At 39.4% G+C, this 26,172-nt stretch overlaps 1 protein-coding gene, 1 long non-coding RNA gene and 1 pseudogene across 3 annotated transcripts; all 3 read left to right on the plus strand.

Annotated features, from left to right (window-relative positions):
* The first annotated feature begins 10,521 nt into the window (after nt 1-10,521).
* Nucleotides 10,522-14,261, plus strand: LOC126625562 (uncharacterized; annotated as a pseudogene).
* Nucleotides 14,262-16,879: 2,618 nt separating this feature from the next.
* LOC126626577 (uncharacterized) lies at nt 16,880-18,876 on the plus strand. 2 transcript variants are annotated; one of them, XR_007624728.1, is made up of 4 exons: nt 16,880-16,991; nt 17,543-17,609; nt 18,434-18,503; nt 18,826-18,876. It is a non-coding gene; the product is annotated as an uncharacterized LOC126626577 (long non-coding RNA). The 2 variants fall into 2 exon arrangements; XR_007624727.1 differs by lacking the exon at nt 18,826-18,876 and having other exon boundaries at nt 18,434-18,628.
* Nucleotides 18,877-19,528: 652 nt separating this feature from the next.
* Nucleotides 19,529-25,940, plus strand: LOC126626576 (uncharacterized). The gene is made up of 3 exons (XM_050295945.1): nt 19,529-20,265; nt 24,855-24,921; nt 25,746-25,940. Exons 1-3 carry the CDS (start codon nt 19,587-19,589, stop codon nt 25,750-25,752), a joined length of 753 nt encoding a protein of 250 aa, XP_050151902.1. The 5' UTR covers nt 19,529-19,586; the 3' UTR covers nt 25,753-25,940.
* The last annotated feature ends 232 nt before the right edge of the window (nt 25,941-26,172 follow it).

Here is a 26,172-nt window from a genome sequence, read left to right on the forward strand (position 1 = left end):
ATTCGCTTCCTCGAATTAATCTATTAGTATATTCAACTTATGCGAACCAGCTACTCAGTTTCTTGGATGCATACTCTAGCTATAGCCAAATAACCATGTATGAGCCCGACAAGGAGAAAACCGCGTTCGTGATCGAGCAAGGCACATACTACCAAAGGTTAGTAAACATGATGTTCAAGAAGCAAATTGGAGTAACCATGGAGGTCTATGTCGACGACATCATGGTGAAGGGCAAGCAGCGATTAGACCACATTGGTAACTTGGCGAAAACTTTCGATATCCTTAGAAAGTACAAGATGGAGCTCAATCCCGCCAAATGCACATTTGGAGTATCTTCAGGCAGATTCTTATGGTACATAGTAACCCAACAAGGAATCGAAGCACATCCCAAGCAAATTTGAGCGATCCTAGAGATGAAATCTCCAACTACCTTGAACGAGATCTAAAGCTTAACCGAACGAGTAGCCGCCCTTAATCTCTTTCTCTCGCGGTCCACCTATCGATGCAAGCCTTTTTCCAAGGCCATCAAGAGGGCACGACAAGACAAATGGGATGATGAGAGGGAAAGAGATTTCCAAGACCTAAAGAAGTATCTCACATCACATTTTTTACTATCCAAGCCGAAAACAGCGGATGACTTATACATCTACTTGGCAGTCTCAGAAGTAACAGCGAGCTATGCCCTCATACGAGAAGAGCTGGGGGCCCAACTACCAATATTCTACACTTTTAAAGCTCTTCTCGATGTGGAAACTAGATATCCAAAGATAGAGAAATTAATTTTGGCGATAGTTGTTGCAACTTGGAAGCTCAGACCATATTTTGAAGCTCATACAGTCATCGTCATGACTTAGTATCCTCTGCGATCGATCCTACATGGTCTAGACGCTTCTCAACGAGTGATGAAATGGGCATTGGAACTTGGCCAATACGGTTTAGTTTTTCGACCCTGCACTACGATAAAGGCCCAAACCTTGACAGACTTCATAGCAGAATTCATGCCTAGCCTAGGCGACGTAACAAATCGGCCCAACGACACCCCGAAAGCAGTTGAACACACCTTAGCCGCACCTGCTCCCTTCAATGGAGACTTTTGGCATTTGCATGTTGATGACCCATCCAGCTACAAAGGCTCGGGAGTAGGCATGATCCTTGTCACCCCAGACGGTTCAATGCTCAAGTAGGCGATTACTTTAGGCTTCAAAGCATCCAATAATAAAGTAGAGTACGATGGCTTACCAACAGAACTCAGAATGGCAAAAGACTTGTCGGTAAAAAAGCTCGCAATAAATTCTGATTCCCGGTTAATCACCAACCAAACTACTGAGGAGTACACGACAAAACATCTGAGGATGATGCAATACCTAGAGAAGGTACGCAAGCAACTTGAGGTATTTCAGACTTACACTCTCACTCAAGTTTTGTGGGCAGATAACGCACACACAGACGCGCTAGCCGCCCTAGGCTCTGTCCTCAACTTCCAACTTAAACATTTTATTCCGGTGGAGTATCTAGACAAGCTAAACATATAGGCAAAGCCGGCAGCCGAAGTGTCACAGGTTAGTACAACTCCCAACTGACAAAGTTCTATTATAGACTACCTGGTCAATGGCACACTCCCTATGTAAAGGTTGGAGTCTAGAAAGTTCCAAATAAAGGCATCACGCTACTACATGTGGAGTAGCATTCTCGTCTGAAGATCGTACACCTGACCATATCTCCGTTGCTTAGTGCCTCTTGACGACCTAAAGGTTTTAAGCTCAATCCACGAAGACGCTTGTGGAAATCACTCGGATGCTGATCTTTAGTACATAAAGCTCTTAATGCAGGCTACTACCATCATGGTATAAAATATTGATGATATCGGAAATATTGGTAGTCCAAAAACATGGAAATTTCAATGGAAATATCGGGATATTATTGATATTGATAAAAATTGAATAAAAACCATAGAAATTTTTATTGAAACTTTGGAGAATGTTTATTTAGTCAATTATCTATTAGTTTATAAAAAAAAATTAGATGGAAATGCATTACATGATGGATTTAACTGATTTAAGTTGATTATACAGCGAGCTGGCAAATACTGTGAGTGTAGAAAATATGTAGTAATTAATGAAAAAAGAGATTAAACACACCATAATCATTTATATATAATGATTTACTACAATATTTTACACTTTATACATTGCATGGTAAGATACATGAGTGATTTAGTACCATATAAAGTTCCTATGAGGTTCAAAATTTTCACTATCTTCATTATCTCTATGTGTAGAGTAAGTTTATTATGAAGAGTATTCATCAAATGATAAATCCCCAAAATAGTTTTGCATGTAATTGTTAACATGCCACTCATATAAATATAAATATTTTAGCATATTATCACTAAAACATAAGTGATATATGATGGTTATGGTGTTGGAGGAATAAAATGGGAGGGGTTCAAATCCCCTTTGTGTTTTTTTTTCCTCCTTTTTTCCCTTTTTTTTTCTTTTTTTTTTTCCTTCATTTACATTGATATTTTCGATATTTTAGCGATATTACACCGATATTTTGACAAAATATTGCTGAAGTGTGAGCAAAATTATCGACATCGATATGTTTCGATATTATCGTTGATATTGTCGATATTTGTACGATATGTACATGGATATGTTCCGAAATATCCGTGATTTGAAAAAACCGAAATATCCTCGATATTTCGTCGATATTATCAATATTTCAAACTATGACTACCATCAATACGCTAAGGAGTTAGTACAGAAGTACGACCGCTACCAACGCTACAAGCTGGTACCAGCACTGCCTGCCAGCAAGCTACACTCGCAGACAAGTCCTTAGCCGTTCATGTAGTAGGCAATCGACTTGGTAGGGCCAATGCTGCCCACTACTGGGTGCAAGGGCATGATGATCGTGGCAACCGATTACTTCACTAAATGGGTAAAAACAGAGCCCATGACAACCATGACTCAGACTGACATAAAGAGCTTCATATGGAAGAATATCAGTTGTTGATTTGGCATCCCTCAATCCATTGTCACTGACAACGGCCCGTAATTCGTGGGTAAAGATTTGGTGAAGTTTTTCCAAAAGTATGGCATCAAATAGCACATGTCTACACCAAGATATTCTCAAGGTAATGGGTAGGCTAAAGCATTCAACAAGACGATTCTCGACTGCCTTAAGAAATCCCTCTCAAACAAGAAGGGAAAATGGCCAGACGAACTCCTCAGGTGTCTATGGGCATATCACACAACCAAAAGACGAGCTAAATGTGAGACTCCTTTCTCTTTGGTATTTGGTTCAGAAGCAATCATTCATCTCAATGTCATCGTGCCAAGTATCAGCACTCTACTGCCAAGCATTGAGCAAAACAGTAAAGAGATGGCCACACTCTTAGATATAGCATAGGAGAAGCGCAAACAGACCATCATTCGCATCGCAGCCTACCAGTAGCAATTCCTCTCCAGTTATAATAAAAGGGCCAAGATTCTGCGGTTTCAACCTAGAGATCTAGTCCTAAGAGAATCATTTATCACTGCCTACAGAGAAGACTTCAAAAAGATGGATCTCATCTGGGAATGTCCGTACAAGATCAGCAGAGTAGGCAGTAAGGGTAATTACACCATCGCCACCATGAATGACAAAGAAATCGAAAAGTAGTGGAATGCCTACAATATGAGGAAGTACCATGTGTGACCTCCCACTACAACAAAGCTCGAAGAACTCAAGCAGCTCAACAGGCACCACCTCGTTTTTCAATGAGGAATTTAGAATTAATTTACAACTGGGCTCGACTACATGTTTACAACAACTGATCTCTCTTGCACTTCAAAAAGAAGATTGCACCCTTCTTAGGGACTCATCGCAGGAATTACACCATCCAAGGGACCAACCATGCTCTCCAGTGCGAAAAGGTAAAATCTACACTTCAAATATCCAGACATGGATGAGTCAGGCTACCCTAATATAACTAGATGCATATGGCTTGCGCCGGGATTCCTAGAAGTAGCTACAATGGTTTTTTTCAAGGCTTAGCTAATTGAAGGATTTTGGGACTCTTTGCCTAATCTGTGAGGAACTGGGCTTTAGAGACGGATGGGGCACATTATGCAGTACGCCTATAGACGGCTGCCCTGGAACCCTAAAGCTGCTACCGAGTGTACTAAGGCAGCCTACGGTTTCCAGAAGACTGTTGACGACTTGCCTTTCGGACAGTAAAGCAGCGCTAAACTTATACAATCTCACGTTTATATGAATGGTTGAACAAGTTAGCGCGCATATACGAAGCTTCATCTATTCCCAACATGCTACGCAGTTGATGGGCTTCATTTCTGCCAAAGCGCAGAACAACCTACACCAAGTCATAAAGTGTTGTGATACTTGTTACGCAACCTACGGAATTGGAGAAAGCCAAAGTTAACAGCCAAGTGATTACTCAGACTCGTCTGTTTCTGTAAGTAAGATATCCGGCTGCCGACCCTATGCTTGATAACTTTGCAAAGTTCTATGCCAACATTTATGGATGCATAGGCTATGCGGGCCAATCTGATTATAGAAAAGTAGCACGTCTGCCACTGGTCTATAAAGTCTAAAGGTTAGGACATGAGCAAAAGTAGTGAAGATGGAGAAAAGTGAAGGAAGCAAATTTATTAACTTTTCTTGGCAAAATTGATAAACGACTAGTAAAGACGGAATGAGTTCAAGCAAAAGCAACAAGGAAAACAAAGAAAATGCTAAAGACTATTTAGAAGACTACTTCTCAGCAGCTTGGACACTTCACGACTACTCGATTGCCATACCTTCAACAGTCGCAGCACCCTTAGCAGCGGCACCATCTAACGTTTCATCCTCGGTTGCTCCATCCTAGGCATCATCTTCTCTAACTACTTCACCAATGGAAGCCTCAAAAGTAAAGACGAGTAAGTTTTCCGAAGAAATAGAGAAGGTCTCGAAGTCTTTACCAAAAAACTTAAAGTCAAATGGCCGCTCAAAGAGATGGTCTACATAACCCAGCTTGTAGAAATTGGCTTAACTCTGAGTAAGCAAAGTCTTGAACCTAGCCTTTTCACCATTCAATTGCTCATTCTCTTCGAGTAGGCCAGCACAGATGCACTGCAACTCTTCCACTTCCTTCGTCATACTGTCATTGATCTTCAAAGCACCTTGGAGTTCCAACACTTGAGGCTCAAGCCTATCAACGACCTTCTTGAAGTGGATTACTTGGTTGTAAGGAGCAATTGGTTCTTCATCCTTTGTGTAAACAGCGAAACAAAACTTAGAGATGGTATGCTCAAGATCTTGAATCTGAGGTATGTAACACATGATCTCCTTCTTTGCACTTTCATACTTTACTTGGATTGCGTCAAGCCTAGTATTCAAATCCATGATCTCTTGGCGAACGGTCTCAAGCTGCAGAAAAGTGGGGGCAGAGATATTAGACCCTTTCAAAGTAGCAAGCTCAGATTCCAACTTCTTGACTTTCTCAGCCAAGGAATAAGTTTCGGCTACCACAATTATTGTCACCTTATTGGCAGCCTTATTATCCTTTTGATTAAGGAACATAGACTCGGCTGCTAGAATCGTCGTTTTCTGCATTATAGCCAGTAGAGTAGTCCTCCTATACTCAGTCGTATGCTTCGCAAAGGAACTTGGGCCAACAACCCCTTTGATGCCATTAACAAACCTGGCACACACATTCATGTCTTCGAGCAGATCTGGTCTCAAGAGCGTATAAGTCTCGGCAGCTTCCCTAGAAACAAACTTGGTAGATTTCTCACAATTGCCCGCACGAATAGTATCATTCTTCGTAGCAGATGAACCGATCTCAACAGCAGAGGGAACGAGTTTTAGCGCCACTTTAGCAGGCAAGTGCACCTTGTCACTCTTCAAAGTAGCAGGCCTCTCCAAAGGTGAACCAAACTTAGCCCCAGACGGACGTTTTGGTACAAATTTTGGCACTAGGGGCACGACGAAACTTATACGATGAACGATCCTATTAGTAATCGAACTATCTACCTTTGGAGCGAGACACGTCACTAGCACGGATCTAGCAGCTTCATATTTCTTACCCTTGGAAGAAGTCAAGTCAATCACAAACCTAGGGCAGCCGGTGAACCTCGTGAGCAATGGAAAAAGTCTTTAGCTTTTTCTCATTCGGCATCTCTTGAGCAGTCGGGGAAGGTCTCATTTTCCTACCTTCATTTGTAGTGGGCTCCACAACGATGATCGGGCGAGCCAATGCCTTAGCCTTGATTCGCTTTATCTTCTATCTCGGAGGCAACCCATATTTCTCCCGATGAAGATGACTAAGCAACCAACACCACTCATGGTACTTATAAGGGATACCCAGAGCGATATGCACTTTCTTCATGTCTGGAGAAGTCTTTGGAGTTGAGCCAAATTCCAAATCCATAAGAATAGAAGGACACAATCAATAAATCAGAAAGCAGCTTAGCGAAAGTCCAAAGCAGCCTACTTATCGGAGATGAAAACCGTCGGAACACGCAACTCAGGGAAAGAATCAAACTCCCATTCTCCACTCATCTCCAAAGTCTCCTTAGCCCAATCATGATCTCCCTTGCTCGAATGGTCAAAGAGCTTATGGAGAGATCGCAGCTAACCAACTTCCTCGATGTGGCCTATGTCAAAGAAGTACCAACAGTTAGATCTAAGTCAAAGAATTGGCTTAGATTGAAGAAACCCACCATCACGGGGACCGCATTCGGAGAACATTGAGCGGGGGCACATCTCATGGAACAAAGCACTTTTTGGAAGAAACGCGACATAGGAAAAGTGAACCCCAACACAAAGTAGTAAAGGTGGAACTTTATGGCTCTCTGAGCCCCACTACATGGCTCATGGCTGCTACCATCCTTGACACGCTTCACATGCACTCCTGACGGAATGACGTGTCTATATGCCTCAAGGAAGTCTTTAAACAAGTCATCGGAGCTAATTTTGAAGTAAGCAACCTTGCTCAAAGACTCGTCTTGACGATACAATGGCAATGCACCATCATCATTCTTATGGCTTGAGGAAGACATGCTTGAAGAAATTATACAAAGACGCGAAGAAAATTCGTTAGACGGCTGCTTGAAAAAAAAAGAAAAAGGGAAGACACAGGCCTCACGGCTTAACAAGGCTCTCGACCTTTCTTTCTTTCCCCCCAGGCACGGGCCCAAGCCTAGCCACAAAAAAAAAACAAAAAACAAAAAAAAGCAGTCCTCGGTCCAATTAAGTAGGCCAAGCCTAGGGGCCTGCTACTCTCCCTCCCCGCGCTTACCCCATTTTTCCATGCAGCCCAGACACAAAGGCTTAAACCGTGGCGCCTAAGCCAGCCACCCACGCTGCCAGCCATCAGCCCGAGCTGAGCCACTATTGCACCAAAGCCACCCTACCACAGCAACTGTACTGTGGCTTTTCAGCCACTTTCTCACACATTCTTGACCCCGTCAAGTCAATTTTCAAGTCTCGAGGCTCCCAAAAATTACGAAGACAAGGAATATTTTTTTTATTACCTTGGAGCGGCGTGAAGACGAAGAAAGTAACGAAAGACGGTCATTTGCACGGGCAATTGTAGAAGATTGCTAGGGGAGAGGGAACAAATATCCTCTAGCGCTCTCTCTCTCTCTTGTACGGAAGAATATATTACTCTCTAAAGTTGATTTAATAATCTACTTAAGGTAGACTTAAATAGACTTTGGAAGTAATTTATTTCTCTTTCCTAGAATGATCTAATTTCCAATTAAAAAGGAAATCTACATCAAAAATAGGAAACAATCCTATGTTTCCTAAAGCAACAAGATCTCTACACCTGCTGCCCTTTCCTGCGAGCAGCCCAACAGGTGTGGAGGCATTTGTGGAGCAAAAAATAATCAAGAAAAATATGGAGACGACACGTGGATTCTTGGGTAAAAAAGACAAAATTACCCTCGAGGGGACACCTGAACTCCTTCGCGCAAGCAGCGGACAATCACGACTCAATCAAGGTCAAAAGTGATTAAAATAGGTATTTATTCAAAACCTATTTCATCCATCCTTATCAAATCCTCCCCACAAGGTAACCTTCAATTATTCATTCAAAATAGGATTAATTACCTAAATTAATTGATTAATTTTCTAATTAATTTCCTAATTGATTGCAAGATATTATTTTGACATAATATCTTACAATTACATCCAAAAATCATCATAAGTGGCCAGACCCCTTTTCTCCAAATAGGGGCCAGCCAAACCCCTATAAATACCGCCTCATTTCTCAAAAAACCTAATTCTAACACTCTTGCAAAATTCTCCAAAATTCTCTAAATATTTTTCCCTCAAATTCTAACTTTGGCAACGAAGGTTCTTCAACCAAAGCCTCCCCCCCCCCCCCCCAAATTCATCGTGGACGCGTGAGACTCTAGGCCTTGACCTAAGGTGTTAATTGCTTTTTACTATTCCTAATTTCCTTTATGTTTGTTAATACAAGATATTGACAAATTAAATTAATTAGGGAAAATAGTTGATGCGATTCATATTTCTGCTTTTGCTGCTTTCTTAATTTGAGTCTTATTGTAAATAAGTAAACATGTTATTGACTAATCTGATTCTTTAACATTGCGATATTCTTTAACGATCTAATTTCTCCCTTAATATAGAGATGATCTTATTTGGAAGTGCTTTTACAATGACTAAAAAGTGTTTTTGATGAAATATTTTTTAAACCAATTCTTAATAAAAAAATCCAGTGGATGTTGGAAAAGCATTTAAGTGCTTCTTGCAAGAAGCAGATATCTATTGCTTCTTGCAAGAAGCTTCTTCTAAAATCAATTTCACCAAAACGTTTTCAGTCATTTTGAATGCACTTCCAAATAAGTCCTTAGTAATCGACTATCTAATATCTGTTAGCTCAAAAACGGAAAAGAAAAAAAAAACCAAATATGTTGATGGAAGAGGAAGTCGTACTCATCTTCTATATATATAAAGGGAGAAAGCAAAATTAGTGAAACATTCATAATCCCAAATTGCCCTCTCCCATTAAATTTTCAAATAAAATAAGAAATTCACAAAAAAAAAAAAAAAAACCCCACTCCCTACCTAACTTTATTTTCATTTTTAAATATATTATTATTTGTTTTCTGTTTTTTGTTTTTTCTAATAAAAAATCAAAAGTGTCAAAGGCAAGAGGCTAGTCTACGCGTGTGGTAAGGGGCTAGTCTTTTATATATAAAGTGAGAAGCCAAATAGGTGAAGCATTTGAAAATACCAAAATTACCCTCTCCCATTAAATTTAAAAAAAAAAAAAGAAATTCACAAAAAAAAAATGGTGAAACATTCAGTTAATTGCTCTTCACCAGTCGGAAACCCTCCCTATGTAAACTCCTTTTTGCCCAATGCATGTATGCCACGGCCATCTCATGCGCTCTCTCTCTCCCCCTCTCCTCCAAGCTTTCAAATATGGTAACTCTCTCTCCCACTCTCTGTGTTAGTACTGTTGTTTCTGCTACTTGCAGAATGAAAAGTGAAAAATACAAAATTAACTTTTACATGAAGTAATTATCTGGATCATAGTCTAAAATATCGATAATATCGACGAAATATCGAGGATATTTCGGTTTTTTTGAATCACGGATATTTCGGAATATATCCATGTACATATCGTATAAATATCGACAATATCGACAATAATATCGGAAAATATCGATGTCGATAATTTCGCTCACACTTCAGCAATATTTTGTCAAAATATCGGTGTAATATTGCTAAAATATCGAAAATATCAATGTAAAGGAAGGAAAAAAGAAGAAAAAAAGGGAAAAATGGAGGAAAAAAAAACACAAAGGGGATTTGAACCATCCCATTTTACTCCAACACCGTAACCATCATATATGACTTATCTTTTAGTGATAATATGCTAAAATATTTATATTTATATGAGTGGCATGTTAACAATTACATGCAAAACTATTTTGGGGATTTATCATTTGATGAATACTCTTCACAATAAACTTACTCTACATATAGAGATGATGAAGATAGTGAAAATTTTGAACCTTATAGGAACTTTATGTGGTACTAAATCACTCATGTATCTTACCATGCAATGTATAAAGTGTAAAATATTGTAGTAAATCATTATATATAAATGATTATGGTGTGTTTAATCTTTTTTTCATTAATTACTACATATTTTCTACACTCACAGTGTTTGCCAGCTCGATGTATAATCAACTTAAATCAGTTAAATCCATCATGTAATGCATTTCTTTCTAATTTTTTTGATAAACTAATAGATAATTGACTAAATAAACATTCTCCAAAGTTTCAATAAAAATTTCCAAGTTTTTCTTACAATTTCCATGGTTTTTATTCAATTTTTATCGATATCGATAATATCCCGATATTTCCATCGAAATTTCCATGTTTTTGGACTACCGATATTTCCGATATCATCGATATTTTATACCATGATCTGGACATTATATTTAAGTAATGAAGTTCTTTGGCCAAAGGGAAAATAAATTTACCCTAATAATGCATGGAAAAGTTAAAGATCATTTCCCTAATTGCTCAGGTAATAATAATTTTTCCGTCCGTTTATTTTTAATTCAGTGAAATTTTCTTAAGTGCACAAATATTCTGTTATTGATTTGATCAGGACAGTGAGAAGAACAAGAATGAATCCTTGAAAAAATCAGTGACATTTCATTCGTCAGAAGGGTATTTGATTTATTTGATGCCAACTTCTTCAACGATAAAAAGGTACTTTAGTAAATTCACAATCTGTGTTTTTTAACATGCCTAATTTAATGTAATTTTGTATTATTATGTGCTTAATTTAGATGCTGGAGATTGTGAAGGGTGCAAAAGAGTTCAACATCCCCACAATCAGAGCAGACAAAAAGCTAGTTGGATATGTCAATGGAGGATTGTAGGACCCTTGTGCTTTGGTTTTCGTTCCGGATTAGGGCAATGAGAGATCACAGCTCTTGAGCTCAAAGTTCAATTATCCTTCCCTATCCGGCATTCAAAGACCACAAAGTGAAGAAGAAATTGCCTTCATGAGTAATTAAGTTTGATTTCTTGTAGCTCTTGATATGAAATGAGTGAACCGCGTTAAATTATTGTGTCATCGCGTGCCATTGTTTACTTTTCTTTTGTGTTCATATGGGTTTGCATTTATTCTTTCATCTAGTACTAGTTGTGTTTGATTGTTTAAGTTGTGTTCTCGATCACGTTTATATCATTTTGCACTTGATTGTAGTTGTTAGAATTTGAGTGAATGATATTAAATTCTTGTGTCGTTGTTTTCATTGTAATCTTTTGTGTTCTCTATCGTGTTTATATTGTCATGCACTTATAGTTGTTGCTACAAAATTGAGTGAATCATGTCAAATCCTTATTGCGGGTGTGTGTGTGTGTGTGTGTGATGTTTAGTTTTGTGTTCATGATCGCATTCCTATTGTTTTGCACTTGTAGCTATCGTTGTGTGAATTTGAGTAAACCACAAATTGTTGTGTCATTGCATCTGGGTGCTAAATTTTGTGTTCTTGATCGCATTTATATTGTTTTGCACTTGTCTTTCTAGGAGATCAAGGACCATATATCTGAATAGTTGTTCCTTTTTGCTTCTGCCTCTCTCTCTCTCTCTCTCTCTCTCTCTCTCACATACACACACACAATTACACAATATGCATGATATATATCTTGAATTATGAACATCTATCATGTGCTTGAATTTGGAAAGCTAATAAAGTTGAAGAAAATTACGTCTCTGGAGCTTACTCGAATTTTTATACAAAGATTGAAGAGGTAATAAGAGTACTGAGCTTTAAGAAACTAAGCTTCTTATGTTTATTGAAATACTCTAGACCTTTGTATATTGATACATTGTTGAAGGAAAACACCAGGTACAATCCTGTTCTTGAGGATGTGGTTACCTATACTGGAGAATTAGCAAACCAACAAGCAAAAGAAGCCGATGAATTGCTTGCCCAAGGAGTTTACTTGGGTATGATTGTTTTTCTGAATACTTCAATTGCAAATTGTCACTTTTTCTGCCCTTTGAAATTCGATGTTTAGTTTGGAAAAATCATGTTGAATAATCTCAAAGTTCCAAGTAGCAACTATTGAAGCCGTATCTCTGAGAAAAGAAGAGTGTAAATATCCAAACCCCACTCCAACTAATACTGAGGCCTTTTGTGATAAAACATCATGCCTAACAAATTGTACAGGGGTAATTACGAAGTTGGGGACAATATCGGTGTTCTTGGAAGTGAAGCCCTCGACCTGTCTCTCTGATAATTCGACAACAATATTATTGCGGTTAACCATAATTACATATTGATTTCTTCTTTAGGTCCTCTCCACGGGATTCCTTATGGACTGAAGGATATAATCTCAGTTCCCCACTAAAAACGACGTGGGGTTCTAAAACTTTCAAAGATAAGGTTCTTGACACCGAAACCTGGGTGTTCAAGAGGTGCTCAAACATTCAAAATGAATCGCATGCAAATTAAGTTTGGTTAAGTGGCATTTTACTTGTTTATTTCTGGCTATGTTTTGAATAGTTTGAAGTCTGCTGGAGCAATTCTTGTTGCAAAGCTTGTTACTAGAATGCTAGCATACGATGACATCTGGTTTGGTGGTAGGACAAAAAACAAGTGGAATATTGAGGAATTCACAACAGGTTCATCATCTGGTCCTGCTGCTTGCACCTAAGCAGATACGTTTCAAATTGCGAGCTGCTCCGATTTTTCATCCCCTTCATTTGTTCCTTGCAATTTTGTTTTTAATAATCTGAGCTTATTTAAAAAGCATCCAAGGGTGCTCTTGTTTGTAAACATAAACTGAAAAAGTTGGGAAAGTTTTGAGGAAACGTTTTTGGAATATGTTGCTTTAAACAAAAACCTTTTACAGGTATGGTGCCATTTGCGATTGGATCTGAAACAGTTGCTTCCATGACTTTACTTGCAGCTCATTGTGGCGTGGCAGCTTTGTGTGCAATATTTGCCTCTGTTGGTCAAACCCGCATCATGAGCTTATTAGAAAGCTTGGTATGCAACAATCATAAAACATTTGATCAAGTTTTTCTTCTTAAATTTGAAGTAGTTAATAATATATTCAGAACCTTATCTTTCGTCCTTTGGCAGGTTACAGAATTAAACCGAGTAATAAATCTGATTTTAAATTTGTTTATCAGGACAAGCTTGGTCTTGTCTATAGAAGTGCTGCAGATTGTGCGATTGTTTTGGATGCTATTAAAGGAAAGGACCCGGATGACCTCTCATCAAGAGACATCCCTTCGAGGATCATTTCTCGGTGGACATAACAAGGCTTACTGTCGGATATGTTGATGATGTTGACATGAAGGTTCATGGTCCAATTCTAAATTGTATCATTGAGTTTTGATTAACTCATATCACTTGATCATTGTGTAAAATTGTTTGATGGTGTCTTTAGGTTATTTATGTTCTTGAATCAAAAAGCATTAATATGGTCCCTTTCAAACTCAACTACATTGTTGACTCTGTACAATGCATTGTAAATTTTACGATGGATGTGGATATGTTGTCTCACTTTGATGAGTGGCAACGGTCCAGGAAGTATGATGATTATGAATCTCAAGCCAATGGTCTCCTGAACTGCGTCGTGCATGCATATTTCCAGCAGTTGACTATGTTTAGGTATTTTGTCTACATGTCATGACTAGAGTTGTTGTGCTTAAGGTCATTCTAGTGTAATTGCAATAGTTAAACTTTATTACAACACTACGAAGAGCACTTTCTAGATTTGAGATAATTAGCCTCTGCATAATACTCAATGATTGTTTCTAGGCACAGAGGGCACGGGAAAGACTGATTCGGGAAGTGAGATAGTTTCTCTGTTGATGCCTTCATTGGCAATGCAGTCGATTGGGAGAGAATCTGTATGGGGAACCTAGTAGGGATGCCTGTAATTGTTGTTCCGGCAAGATTTACCAATATATTGGGTCCTCCTCGTAGTGACTGCAGTAGAAGAACGGCAATGACCACCGGCATTTATGCTCCGCCTCATCGCGATCACATTGTGAGTGTTTCCTCTTATTTTGTATTTTGGGGACCCAACTTCAAATGCATCATTTGCGATGCAACGTTAATTATTGGTAACATTTTTATGTGTAGGCTCTAGCATTGACAATGGCATACCAATTTGTGACCACTTGAAGAAAGCGACCTCCGATTGATAATCTTGGACCGAATGACACGATTCTGGATCCGCCCAAAGCTGCATGAACTTCCATTAACTCATATGATGGGAAGAAAAAAAAAGTTTCATAAAGTTGGGTTGATGTGTATAATCCAATATCAGTGTATTTTAGGGCCTACCAGCCTATATATTTGAGGGGAAGGACTTGCATGCACGATGGACCCTTTTGGATCGTTACTATGACGTCTCGGTTGGTTATCGACACAATGTCACGTGTAAGATATCTTTACATGAATATATCTCTAGTATAAGATGCAGTAATTGCAGTGTACTAATGAGGTACACGTAAGTTGTAAGTTGTTCCTTGATAACCCTTTTGCATTTAAAATGTGATTCCTCATAAATAAAAAGAAAACTTGTGTGTTTGGTATAGCCAATTTTCAGAATTTCTTCAGCTTTACTTTTTAATATAAATCTATAACCGGTTTAATTTGTGCATACTTCCCGAAAACAAATAACAAAAAGCTAAAAATTGTCCCTTCCCATTTCCTCTTAACTCTTGAAGAACCCTTTCAATTATGGGTCACATTACATATCATAATAACAATAATGAAAAGTTCTACCTTGCTTTTTGTTCACACAAAAACAGAAGTGTATCTTTTTTGAATTCTTGGAAAACTTAACAGCTTCCTAATTTTGGAATTAGACCCTAATCAAAATTAAGCCAAAAATATGACCCCCATATGCAACAACCAAAAAAAAGGCAAAAAAAGAGAGAAATTAGAAGTGTCAGAAATGAAGTTTGCCGATTTGCACGTGTTGCTACTTGTTGCTTTAAAGCAAACAAGTCTCAGTTGCGGAAATGGCAGCAGCAGCAGAAGGCCACCACTGGAAAAAGTACCGGTGCCGCTGTCATTAACTGTCTTTTACCGCCGCAGTAAAAAAATTTCCTTCTTCCCCCGTATCTAGTTCTCAAGATTTTAACCCAGAGTGGTAAAAAAGTTCGTACAGTGAGTCTACGTCAGTGTGCCTGTGATTAGGCAGACTTTTTTTTAATTAATTAATTGTAAATTAATTTTTAAACACTTTGCGATTTTCCGGAAGCAAGAGGTATAATATTTACATACTATTTTTTACTTCTCACACATTCTTTAATAATTTATGTCCCTTAATCTTTTTTAATTCAACAAATCCGATATTGAAAAATAAAAAATATATTTAAAAAATAAAAAAGAGTGTGAAGATATCATATTACAGAATTAAATCTGAATTAAATGGGTATGGAATTTTGTTAGGCCTGCAGGATTAAAAAGTGGTAAAAAGGGGGTTCGATTTTTTCATGGTACAAAAGTAGAAGTAAAAGTACAACTTTCATTTGCAAAGATAATACCCTATTTTTCTTGGATTTGTTGAAAGAAAGATTTGTACTTGTTGGTACAACAACTTTCAATGTAATTACAAGAGGAAAATGTTTCGAAAAGAGAAATGAATTCGTTCAACCAAAAAAAAAAAAAATGAATTTTGCACTTAATTCCCTCTCGTATTTGGATCGAACTAATCGAAAGATGAGAGATTATATTCACACACTTTAAATTATTTTTCTCACATTATTTTAATTTTTTTAATATTTTATACATACTACTAACACTTGATAGAAAAATATTAAAAAAAATTAAAAGAATGTGAAAGAAGTAATTTAAAATGTGTGAATATAATCTTCTTCCAAAAAATAATCAGAGGTGATAAAGCAACATGAGCGTGGCACGATGTTAAAAAGATTGTGGAAATCATCTCTGTTTAGAAAAGTTTAGGTCGTCTATCTACATTTTTTATGATTATTTACAACAATGATTATATCTTTTACATGTGGTTTAATTTGGTCCTCATTTTAATGATTATGTCAAATTTTTCTGTTGCATTAACAACTTACGCGATTTGGCATAGAAGATTGAAGCAGGACACATCGCAAATTTAACAGCGGTCCGTTATTGGATATAGACATCTTAAGTTATGTCAATTTAATACAGAAGCAATCGTTATCGTTTAAAAAAAAAAAAGAGGGAATTCTTAGATCTTTGGGATTCTTCGCGTAGCTAGCGAGAAAAAGCAGGATACTATGTCAATGTTTATTAATCAAACAAATCAGGATGACATTGTTGATCATATAAATTGATTGAGCTCAATTGAATTTACTTTTTTCAAAGTGTGATATAGAGGTTTAATGTCACAGCCCGTCCCAGAATTACTAAATACCGAGGACGTGAAATTACAAAAAACGCCCTTAAACGGGATTAAGGTGCGTAAATTTGGTATTTGTTTTACACTAAGATCTTAAACTAGGGTTTAGATTTACATTTGTTTGGTCTAATAATTTTGTATTGGACTTAGGTGGGATCCCCACCTCCTGAAATCCTTCCCCAAAACCCGTAGGTTGTCTCTCTCCCTCTTTCTTCCTCATCTCTCCCTCAGAAACACTCTCTCTCTCTTACTCTCGAACTCTCTCAAGCTCTCGGACAAACACCAAGAACAACCACAAACGTGCACCAACGTCCAATCTAAGATCATCTTCGTGATCTTGGGAACTTCACGAGCACGGGGGTATAAGTTTCAGGTAAGTTTCATTTCTGAAATCCTAGTTTCAAAACACCCCGTGAATTGACACTGTTCACGAACTTAAAATTGGTTGTGTTTTAGGCTAAAGCAAGATCACCACGAGTCTTAGGAAGTCCTAAGGAGGCTCGGAGTGCCTCGTTTGAACAAAATGGACGTCGGGATCGTCGGGTTCGAGTTTGGCCGAAATTGAGGAATTTTGGAAGGTATGATCTAGTTGTTTTTAGGCCCTAAAACCCTTCCAACGTGATAGTACTTGTTAAATGCTTCATTTTGGTATAAAATGCGAAGAAATTGGTTGAAAAACGAAGGAGAATAGTAGATTTGAAATTTTTCCAGAAACCGGCGAACAGTCGCCGGCGACCGGTGACTCGCCGGAGAAGACAGGGAATCTTCCGTCAAGTTTGACGGAATATTCCGACGCCGTTAGTTAACTTTAACGGAAACCGTTAGTTTTTAACGGAATATACTAGGATTTGACGGAATATTCTCTAACGCCGTTCACTGTAGCCGTCAGTGTGCATGTCACGTGGCCGCGCGTGGGCCGCGCGTAGGTCCGTGCCACGTCAGGCGCGTGGGGGCGCGTGAGGACTCCAAAAATTATTTTAAAAATTTGGGGATGATCCTGAGGTTGTGTAGGTCACTGTGGTATATTCATATACCCAATTTGAGCATCGTATGAAGAATTAATTACCTAGTTTGGTTTAGGTGCGTTAAATGTGCGTTAAATGATTGTTTTAAGTTATTTCACTTCTAGGTGGAACTTTTAACGAGGACGAGCACATCCAGGGGCGTCAAGGGGGTTACGACCCGGCGACATACCAGTGAGTGGGCATTTGTTTTTATATATACCTATATACTCGATTTCCCCAGAAATCAAATTTAAATGAAAAGTATATTGAAATGAAATGAAATATGATGTGATTGCCATGCATAGAATATTATGGATATTATGAACTGTCGTATGATGCATATATGTATGATGGTGCTGTGGAAGCACAGGTAAGTATTTAATTAATATTATGATGATGATGATGATATATTGAGCTCATATCCTGCACCATGGTTTAGTGCTTATAGTATTCACCGCATCGCACGCTCGCCTTGGATCCAAGTAGATGCTGGTCGTACAGTCCACGCGGAGTGGGTACGACGGGCCAGTCGTAGAGTGTTAGTGAGATTATGACTGGTGGGTGACCTTAGGTTATTGTATACAGATGATTGATGAGAGAAGCACTAGAGCGAATATTACCATGAGTCGTTCAAACTACATTAGGTAGTTCCGACTTATGTGCAGAAGGCCGGACAGGTCACGCGGAGTGACTCCGGCAGAGAGTGAGATTGATAGATGTTGAGCTCTAGGTTCAATCGTTCAGGGCTATTAGAGGGCCTACGATTGATTATTTCTTTTACCTGATTATATTATGTTAATGCATTCATACTAAACTGTTGAAATTGGCATGGTACATTCTTTATTGAATCTGTCATAAGATTGATGATTGAGACAGTTGAGATATATATGCTATATACTATTTTTCTGGGAAAGTATACAGGTTTTCCAAAAAGGGGTTATAATTGTGGATTTATGAAATGATTTGGAAAAGATTGATTTTCGCCCACTCACGTTTTCTGTTTTTCGCCCCTCCAGGTTCTAGTTGATAGTTGAGGCGTTGGTGGCCTACGAGGACTGCTTCGGCGTTCTGACAGACTAAATAAATGTAGGATTCACCCGAGGGTGTTGTAAAATAGTTATGTTCCTACTTGACTGCACCTAGATGCTTATGCTCTGTTTATGTGTGTTTAGTACACTCTTATGCACATAGAATGCTAGGTTGTAAATAACTGCAATTAGTGGTTTTTTGTTGACTCGTATTTTATTATTAAATCGTTTCCGCTTGCGTTATGGTTACGTCACACTCACGTGACGGCCAGCACGTCCTAGTCTTCGGGTTAGGGTGTGTCAGTTTGGTATCAGAGCATAGGTTGCAGTCCTGTATAACTAATGAGTTCTTCTATTGATTTTGTTATGTTTTCTGTCAGAATTATGCCGCCTCGTAGAGATCCTCGCCGTGCTGCTGAGCCTAATTTCCCTGATATAACTCAGTTAGGGGCAGCAATGGCTCAAGCTTTTCAGGCTAATATCCGTCCTCCTCAGAGAACGCCCGTAGAGACGATGTATAATCTGAAATTGGAAACCTTTGAGGGAAATGAAGGTTATGAAGGGGCAGAAAAGTGGTTGGATCGAATTGAGCAGACCTTTCAAGTGATGCAAAGTCAGGGAAACCTGCCAGCTAATAGATGGGTGGAGACTACCACCTGGTTTTTGGGCCGTGAGCCAGCTGCGTGGTGGATAAATCAGTCGAGGCACATGGCACCTGAAAGGGCAGCCGAATGGGAGGTATTTAAGGAAAATTTTATGAAGAGATTTGTTCCTCCGGAATATATAGATCGCAAGAAACAGGAATTCACCAGTCTGAAGCAGAGAAATATGTCTGCACATGAGTACTACAGGAAGTTTACTGATTTATCCCGTTATGATTCTGATTTAGCGGGTAATCAAGCAGAAATGCTTCGTCGTTTCAAGCTAGGATCTAAGAAGAAGTACAGAACGTTTGCCAATGCACTTCCCTGTGCCGATTATCATGAGTATTTTGAGATTCTGGTCCGGATGGAAGACTCTGATAATCTTCCGGACAGTGAGGATGAAGAGGATAAGGGTAATGGTCAGAAGAAAAAATGAGAAAGGTAAAGGTGTTTCCATTCCAGGACCTCGTCAGACGCAGAATTTCAAGAAAAGTGGAATGAGTTCGAGTTCTTCCAGTGGTGGATTTAGTGCCACAGGTCCGAGGAGAGGAGGTGGTAGATTTGGTAATGGACCTAGATTTTCTGGTCAGAGAGGCTTTAGTGGTGCTGGTAATTCGGGTCCTCCGTTATGTCGCCGTTGTAATTTCCGACATCATGGGGAATGTAGGAGAAGCAGTGGTGCATGCTTTACATGTGGTCAGACAGGACATAGAGCTATGTATTGTCCCCAGAATCAGCAGAGGCCCCAGCAGCCTGTTATGCCAACATCAGCACCGACTCAACAGAACTTTAATTCAGGCAGTTATGGCCAGGGTGGTCGTGGTGGTGCTTATCACTATCAGGGTGATGCTGCTCCTTATGCTCCGGGACAGTATCACTATTCCCAGGATCCTTATTTTCAGAGTGGATATTCTCAGGATCAGGGAGGTTATACTTCATATCCGTCTATGCCAGCTAGCGGATCTCAGTGGTATCAGGGGGGTCAGCCCCAACAGAGCGGAGTTGCTGCTAGTAGTACAGGGTCGTTTAGGCCGCCTGCCCAGGCAGGTCAAGGACGTACTCACCAGGGACGAGGTAACCAGAGTGGCAGAGGTCGTGGAGGACGACAGCCAGCTCAGGGACGTGTTAACCACATCTCGCTGCAAGATGCTCAGAACCATCCAGACTTGATTATGGGTACGTTGAATATTCTTGGTCATTTTGCTAGAGTCTTGATTGATTGTGGTGCTACACACTCTGTGATTTCTCATACATTTGCTCAAATAACGCAACCTCATCCTTCACCTCTAGGGTTTGATTTAGAGTTTGCTATGCCTAGAGGGGATAAATGTTATGTTGATAGTTTTTACTCTGGGTGTCCAGTGATGGTAGATAATGTCATTATGCCTGCTAATCTTATCCCGTTAGACATCGTGGATTTTGATGTGATTTTAGGGGCGGATTGGTTGCATTATAATCGCGCCCATATAGATTGTTACGGGAAATCAGTTACTTTTCTTCGTCCTGGACTACCTGAGGTTACATTTGTGGGTGAAAGAAGTGGGGTGAGGCATGGTGTTATTTCAGCCATAAGGGCGAAGAAATTGTTATCCAAGGGTTGTCAGGGATACTTGGCACATGTGGTGTTAAATGATGTTGATTCCGGTAGTGTGGAGGAAGTCGGAGTAGTCAGACACTATCCTGATGTATTTCCAGATGATTTACCTGGGTTGCCTCCAGATAGAGATGTGGAATTTTCGATTGAATTGCTTCCAGGTACGAACCCTATCTCTTTGACTCCTTATAGAATGGCACCAGCGGAATTAAGAGAGTTGAAAATTCAATTGCAAGAGTTAATTGATAAAGGTTTCATTCAGCCTAGTTCTTCACCTTGGGGAGCTCCAGTGTTGTTTGTAAGAAAGAAAGATGGAACTTTGAGATTGTGCATTGATTACAGGCAATTGAATCGGGTGACGATTAAAAACCGTTATCCCTTGCCTCGTATAGATGATTTGTTTGATCAGCTCAAAGGTGCCTGTGTGTTTTCTAAGATCGATTTGAGGTCTGGGTATTATCAATTAAAGATTAAAGATGAGGATGTTCATAAAACAGCTTTCAGGACTCGTTATGGGCATTATGAGTTTTTGGTGATGCCATTTGGATTAACGAACGCTCCTGCAGCTTTCATGAGATTGATGAATGAAGTATTCCAGGAATATCTTGACAAGTTTGTTATTGTTTTTATTGATGATATCCTGGTATATTCTAAGTCGAAATCAGACCATATTCGACATCTTAACTTGGTGTTAAGGAAATTGAGGGAACACCGGTTATATGCCAAATTTAGTAAATGTCAATTTTGGCTGGATCAAGTGGCATTTTTGGGACATGTGGTATCAGCTCAAGGAATTCAAGTGGATCCTCAAAAGATAGCAGCAGTGGAAAATTGGGAACAACCTCGAACGGTCACTGAGGTGCGGAGTTTTCTTGGTTTAGCAGGTTATTATAGACGGTTTGTTCAAGACTTTTCTATGATTGCCTTGCCATTAACGAAGTTAACCAGGAAGGATGTTAAGTTTGAATGGGATGAAAGTTGTGAGCAAAGTTTCCAGCAGTTGAAGTATTGCCTTACTCATGCACCTGTGTTAGTACTTCCTGATGATAACGGTAACTTCGAGATCTACAGTGATGCTTCTTTGAATGGTTTGGGTTGTGTTTTGATGCAGCATAGTAGAGTGATTGCCTATGCTTCTAGGCAGTTGAAGACTCATGAAAGAAACTATCCGACTCACGATCTTGAGTTGGCAGCTATTGTGTTTGCTTTGAAGATTTGGAGACATTATCTCTATGGCGAGAAATGTAAGATCTTTACAGATCATAAAAGCCTTCAGTACCTTTTCACTCAGCATGATCTTAATCTTCGTCAGAGAAGATGGTTGGAATTGTTAAGTGATTATGATTGCACGATTGAGTACCATCCGGGTCGTGCAAATGTGGTAGCTGATGCTCTGAGTAGAAAACCTCAAGGGCGACTTAATGCTTTGTATGCCAGTCGTGTTTCTCTTCTGGCAGAGTTGAGATCTACTGGAGTAGAGTTAGAATTGGAAGAGCAAAGTGAAGCTTTTCTTGCCAGTTTTCAAGTCAAGCCAGTTTTAATTGATCGGGTGCTTGCAGCTCAATCGTGGGATGAAGAGATTCAAGAATTGATCAATTTAAGAAATGAAGGGAAGAAGAAAGATCTCAAGATCCGAGGATCAGATGGTATGCTTATGCAAGAGAACAGGATGTATGTGCCTAATAATGAGGAACTGAAGAAAGAAATCTTGGATGAAGCACATTGTTCGGCTTATGCTATGCACCCAGGAGGAACTAAAATGTATCATACCATTCGACCATTCTATTATTGGCCGGGTATGAAGAGGGAGATTGCGGAGTATGTTAGTAGGTGTATTGTTTGCCAGCAGGTTAAGGCTGAAAGAAAGAAGCCGTTTGGGAGATTGCAACCACTTCCCGTTCCCCAGTGGAAATGGGAGAATATAACGATGGATTTTGTGTATAAGCTGCCACGTACACAAAATGGTTTTGATGGCATTTGGGTGGTTGTAGATCGACTTACCAAATCAGCACATTTTATTCCAGTAAGGGAGAAGTATTCTTTAAATAAGTTGGCTCAGTTATTCATATCGAAGGTTGTAAAGTATCATGGTGTCCCAGTGAATATTATTTCTGATCGAGATCCAAGATTTACTTCTAAGTTTTGGATAGCTTTTCAAGAAGCTTTGGGTACTAGATTGCTTTACAGTACAGCTTATCATCCACAGACAGATGGTCAGTCAGAGAGAACTATTCAGACACTCGAGGATATGTTGAGATCCTCTGTGATGCAATTTGGTGATTCTTGGCATGATCGTTTGGATTTGATGGAGTTTGCCTACAATAATAGTTTTCATTCGAGTATTGGAATGTCTCCATTTGAAGCACTTTATGGTAAAGCTTGTCGTACGCCATTATGTTGGTCAGAGGTCGGTGAAAGAATACTTGAAGGGCCAGATTGTGGATGAGACTACTCAGAATATTCAGGTAATTAAATCTAACCTGAAAGTGGCCCAGGATAGACAAAAGAGCCTAGCGGATCGACATACCACGGACAGAATGTATAATGTGGGCGACTATGTTTTTCTGAAATTATCGCCTTGGAGAGGTGTGGTTCGCTTTGGAAAGAAAGGAAAGCTAAGTCCCAGGTACATTGGACCTTATGAGATCACTGAGAGGATTGGTGAAGTTGCTTACAGGTTGGAGCTACCTCCAGAGTTGTCTAAGGTACATAATGTGTTCCATGTCTCGATGCTTCGGCATTATGTGTCAGATCCTTCACATGTGATTCCTCCTCAACCATTGGAAATTAATCCGGATTTGACGTATGATGAGGAACCAGTGACTATACTGGATTGGAAAGATAAGACTTTGAGGAATAAGACCGTGAGCTTGGTAAAAGTATTGTGGAGAAACCATTCAGCTGAAGAAGCTACATGGGAAACAGAAGAACGAATGAGAGTTATGTATCCGAGGTTATTCTATGACTTTTGATGTTCTGGTTAGTGATTGGAATTTCGGGGACGAAATTCTATAAGGAGGGGAGATTGTCACAGCCCGTCCCAGAATTACTAAATACCGAGGACGTGAAATTACAAAAAACGCCCTTAAACGGGATTAAGGTGCGTAAATTTGGTATTTGTTTTACACTAAGATCTTAAACTAGGGTTTAGATTTACATTTGTTTGGTCTAATAATTTTGTATTGGACTTAGGTGGGATCCCCACCTCCTGAAATCCTTCCCCAAAACCCGTAGGTTGTCTCTCTCCCTCTTTCTTCCTCATCTCTCCCTCAGAAACACTCTCTCTCTCTTACTCTCGAACTCTCTCAAGCTCTCGGACAAACACCAAGAACAACCACAAACGTGCACCAACGTCCAATCTAAGATCATCTTCGTGATCTTGGGAACTTCACGAGCACGGGGGTATAAGTTTCAGGTAAGTTTCATTTCTGAAATCCTAGTTTCAAAACACCCCGTGAATTGACACTGTTCACGAACTTAAAATTGGTTGTGTTTTAGGCTAAAGCAAGATCACCACGAGTCTTAGGAAGTCCTAAGGAGGCTCGGAGTGCCTCGTTTGAACAAAATGGACGTCGGGATCGTCGGGTTCGAGTTTGGCCGAAATTGAGGAATTTTGGAAGGTATGATCTAGTTGTTTTTAGGCCCTAAAACCCTTCCAACGTGATAGTACTTGTTAAATGCTTCATTTTGGTATAAAATGCGAAGAAATTGGTTGAAAAACGAAGGAGAATAGTAGATTTGAAATTTTTCCAGAAACCGGCGAACAGTCGCCGGCGACCGGTGACTCGCCGGAGAAGACAGGGAATCTTCCGTCAAGTTTGACGGAATATTCCGACGCCGTTAGTTAACTTTAACGGAAACCGTTAGTTTTTAACGGAATATACTAGGATTTGACGGAATATTCTCTAACGCCGTTCACTGTAGCCGTCAGTGTGCATGTCACGTGGCCGCGCGTGGGCCGCGCGTAGGTCCGTGCCACGTCAGGCGCGTGGGGGCGCGTGAGGACTCCAAAAATTATTTTAAAAATTTGGGGATGATCCTGAGGTTGTGTAGGTCACTGTGGTATATTCATATACCCAATTTGAGCATCGTATGAAGAATTAATTACCTAGTTTGGTTTAGGTGCGTTAAATGTGCGTTAAATGATTGTTTTAAGTTATTTCACTTCTAGGTGGAACTTTTAACGAGGACGAGCACATCCAGGGGCGTCAAGGGGGTTACGACCCGGCGACATACCAGTGAGTGGGCATTTGTTTTTATATATACCTATATACTCGATTTCCCCAGAAATCAAATTTAAATGAAAAGTATATTGAAATGAAATGAAATATGATGTGATTGCCATGCATAGAATATTATGGATATTATGAACTGTCGTATGATGCATATATGTATGATGGTGCTGTGGAAGCACAGGTAAGTATTTAATTAATATTATGATGATGATGATGATATATTGAGCTCATATCCTGCACCATGGTTTAGTGCTTATAGTATTCACCGCATCGCACGCTCGCCTTGGATCCAAGTAGATGCTGGTCGTACAGTCCACGCGGAGTGGGTACGACGGGCCAGTCGTAGAGTGTTAGTGAGATTATGACTGGTGGGTGACCTTAGGTTATTGTATACAGATGATTGATGAGAGAAGCACTAGAGCGAATATTACCATGAGTCGTTCAAACTACATTAGGTAGTTCCGACTTATGTGCAGAAGGCCGGACAGGTCACGCGGAGTGACTCCGGCAGAGAGTGAGATTGATAGATGTTGAGCTCTAGGTTCAATCGTTCAGGGCTATTAGAGGGCCTACGATTGATTATTTCTTTTACCTGATTATATTATGTTAATGCATTCATACTAAACTGTTGAAATTGGCATGGTACATTCTTTATTGAATCTGTCATAAGATTGATGATTGAGACAGTTGAGATATATATGCTATATACTATTTTTCTGGGAAAGTATACAGGTTTTCCAAAAAGGGGTTATAATTGTGGATTTATGAAATGATTTGGAAAAGATTGATTTTCGCCCACTCACGTTTTCTGTTTTTCGCCCCTCCAGGTTCTAGTTGATAGTTGAGGCGTTGGTGGCCTACGAGGACTGCTTCGGCGTTCTGACAGACTAAATAAATGTAGGATTCACCCGAGGGTGTTGTAAAATAGTTATGTTCCTACTTGACTGCACCTAGATGCTTATGCTCTGTTTATGTGTGTTTAGTACACTCTTATGCACATAGAATGCTAGGTTGTAAATAACTGCAATTAGTGGTTTTTTGTTGACTCGTATTTTATTATTAAATCGTTTCCGCTTGCGTTATGGTTACGTCACACTCACGTGACGGCCAGCACGTCCTAGTCTTCGGGTTAGGGTGTGTCATTTAAAGTGGGACAAATGACGTTGTTGATCATATAAATTGGGAGGAAAATAATTAACGAATACTAGTCAGTTGAAGTAACTCTTCTTGGAGTGTGTCAGAGTGAATTAAAGT

This window comes from Malus sylvestris, chromosome 6 (assembly GCF_916048215.2).
Source record: "Malus sylvestris chromosome 6, drMalSylv7.2, whole genome shotgun sequence".
NCBI lineage: Eukaryota > Viridiplantae > Streptophyta > Magnoliopsida > Rosales > Rosaceae > Malus > Malus sylvestris.

Bases quoted from the DNA above. Each gene is read 5' to 3' on its own strand.
- LOC126626576 (XM_050295945.1), top strand. From the start codon at position 19,587: ATGAGTTCGAGTTCTTCCAGTGGTGGATTTAGTGCCACAGGTCCGAGG. The intron at 20,266-24,854 runs GTACGTTGAATA...TTTCACTTCTAG, and splicing joins CCATCCAGACTTGATTATGG to GTGGAACTTTTAACGAGGAC.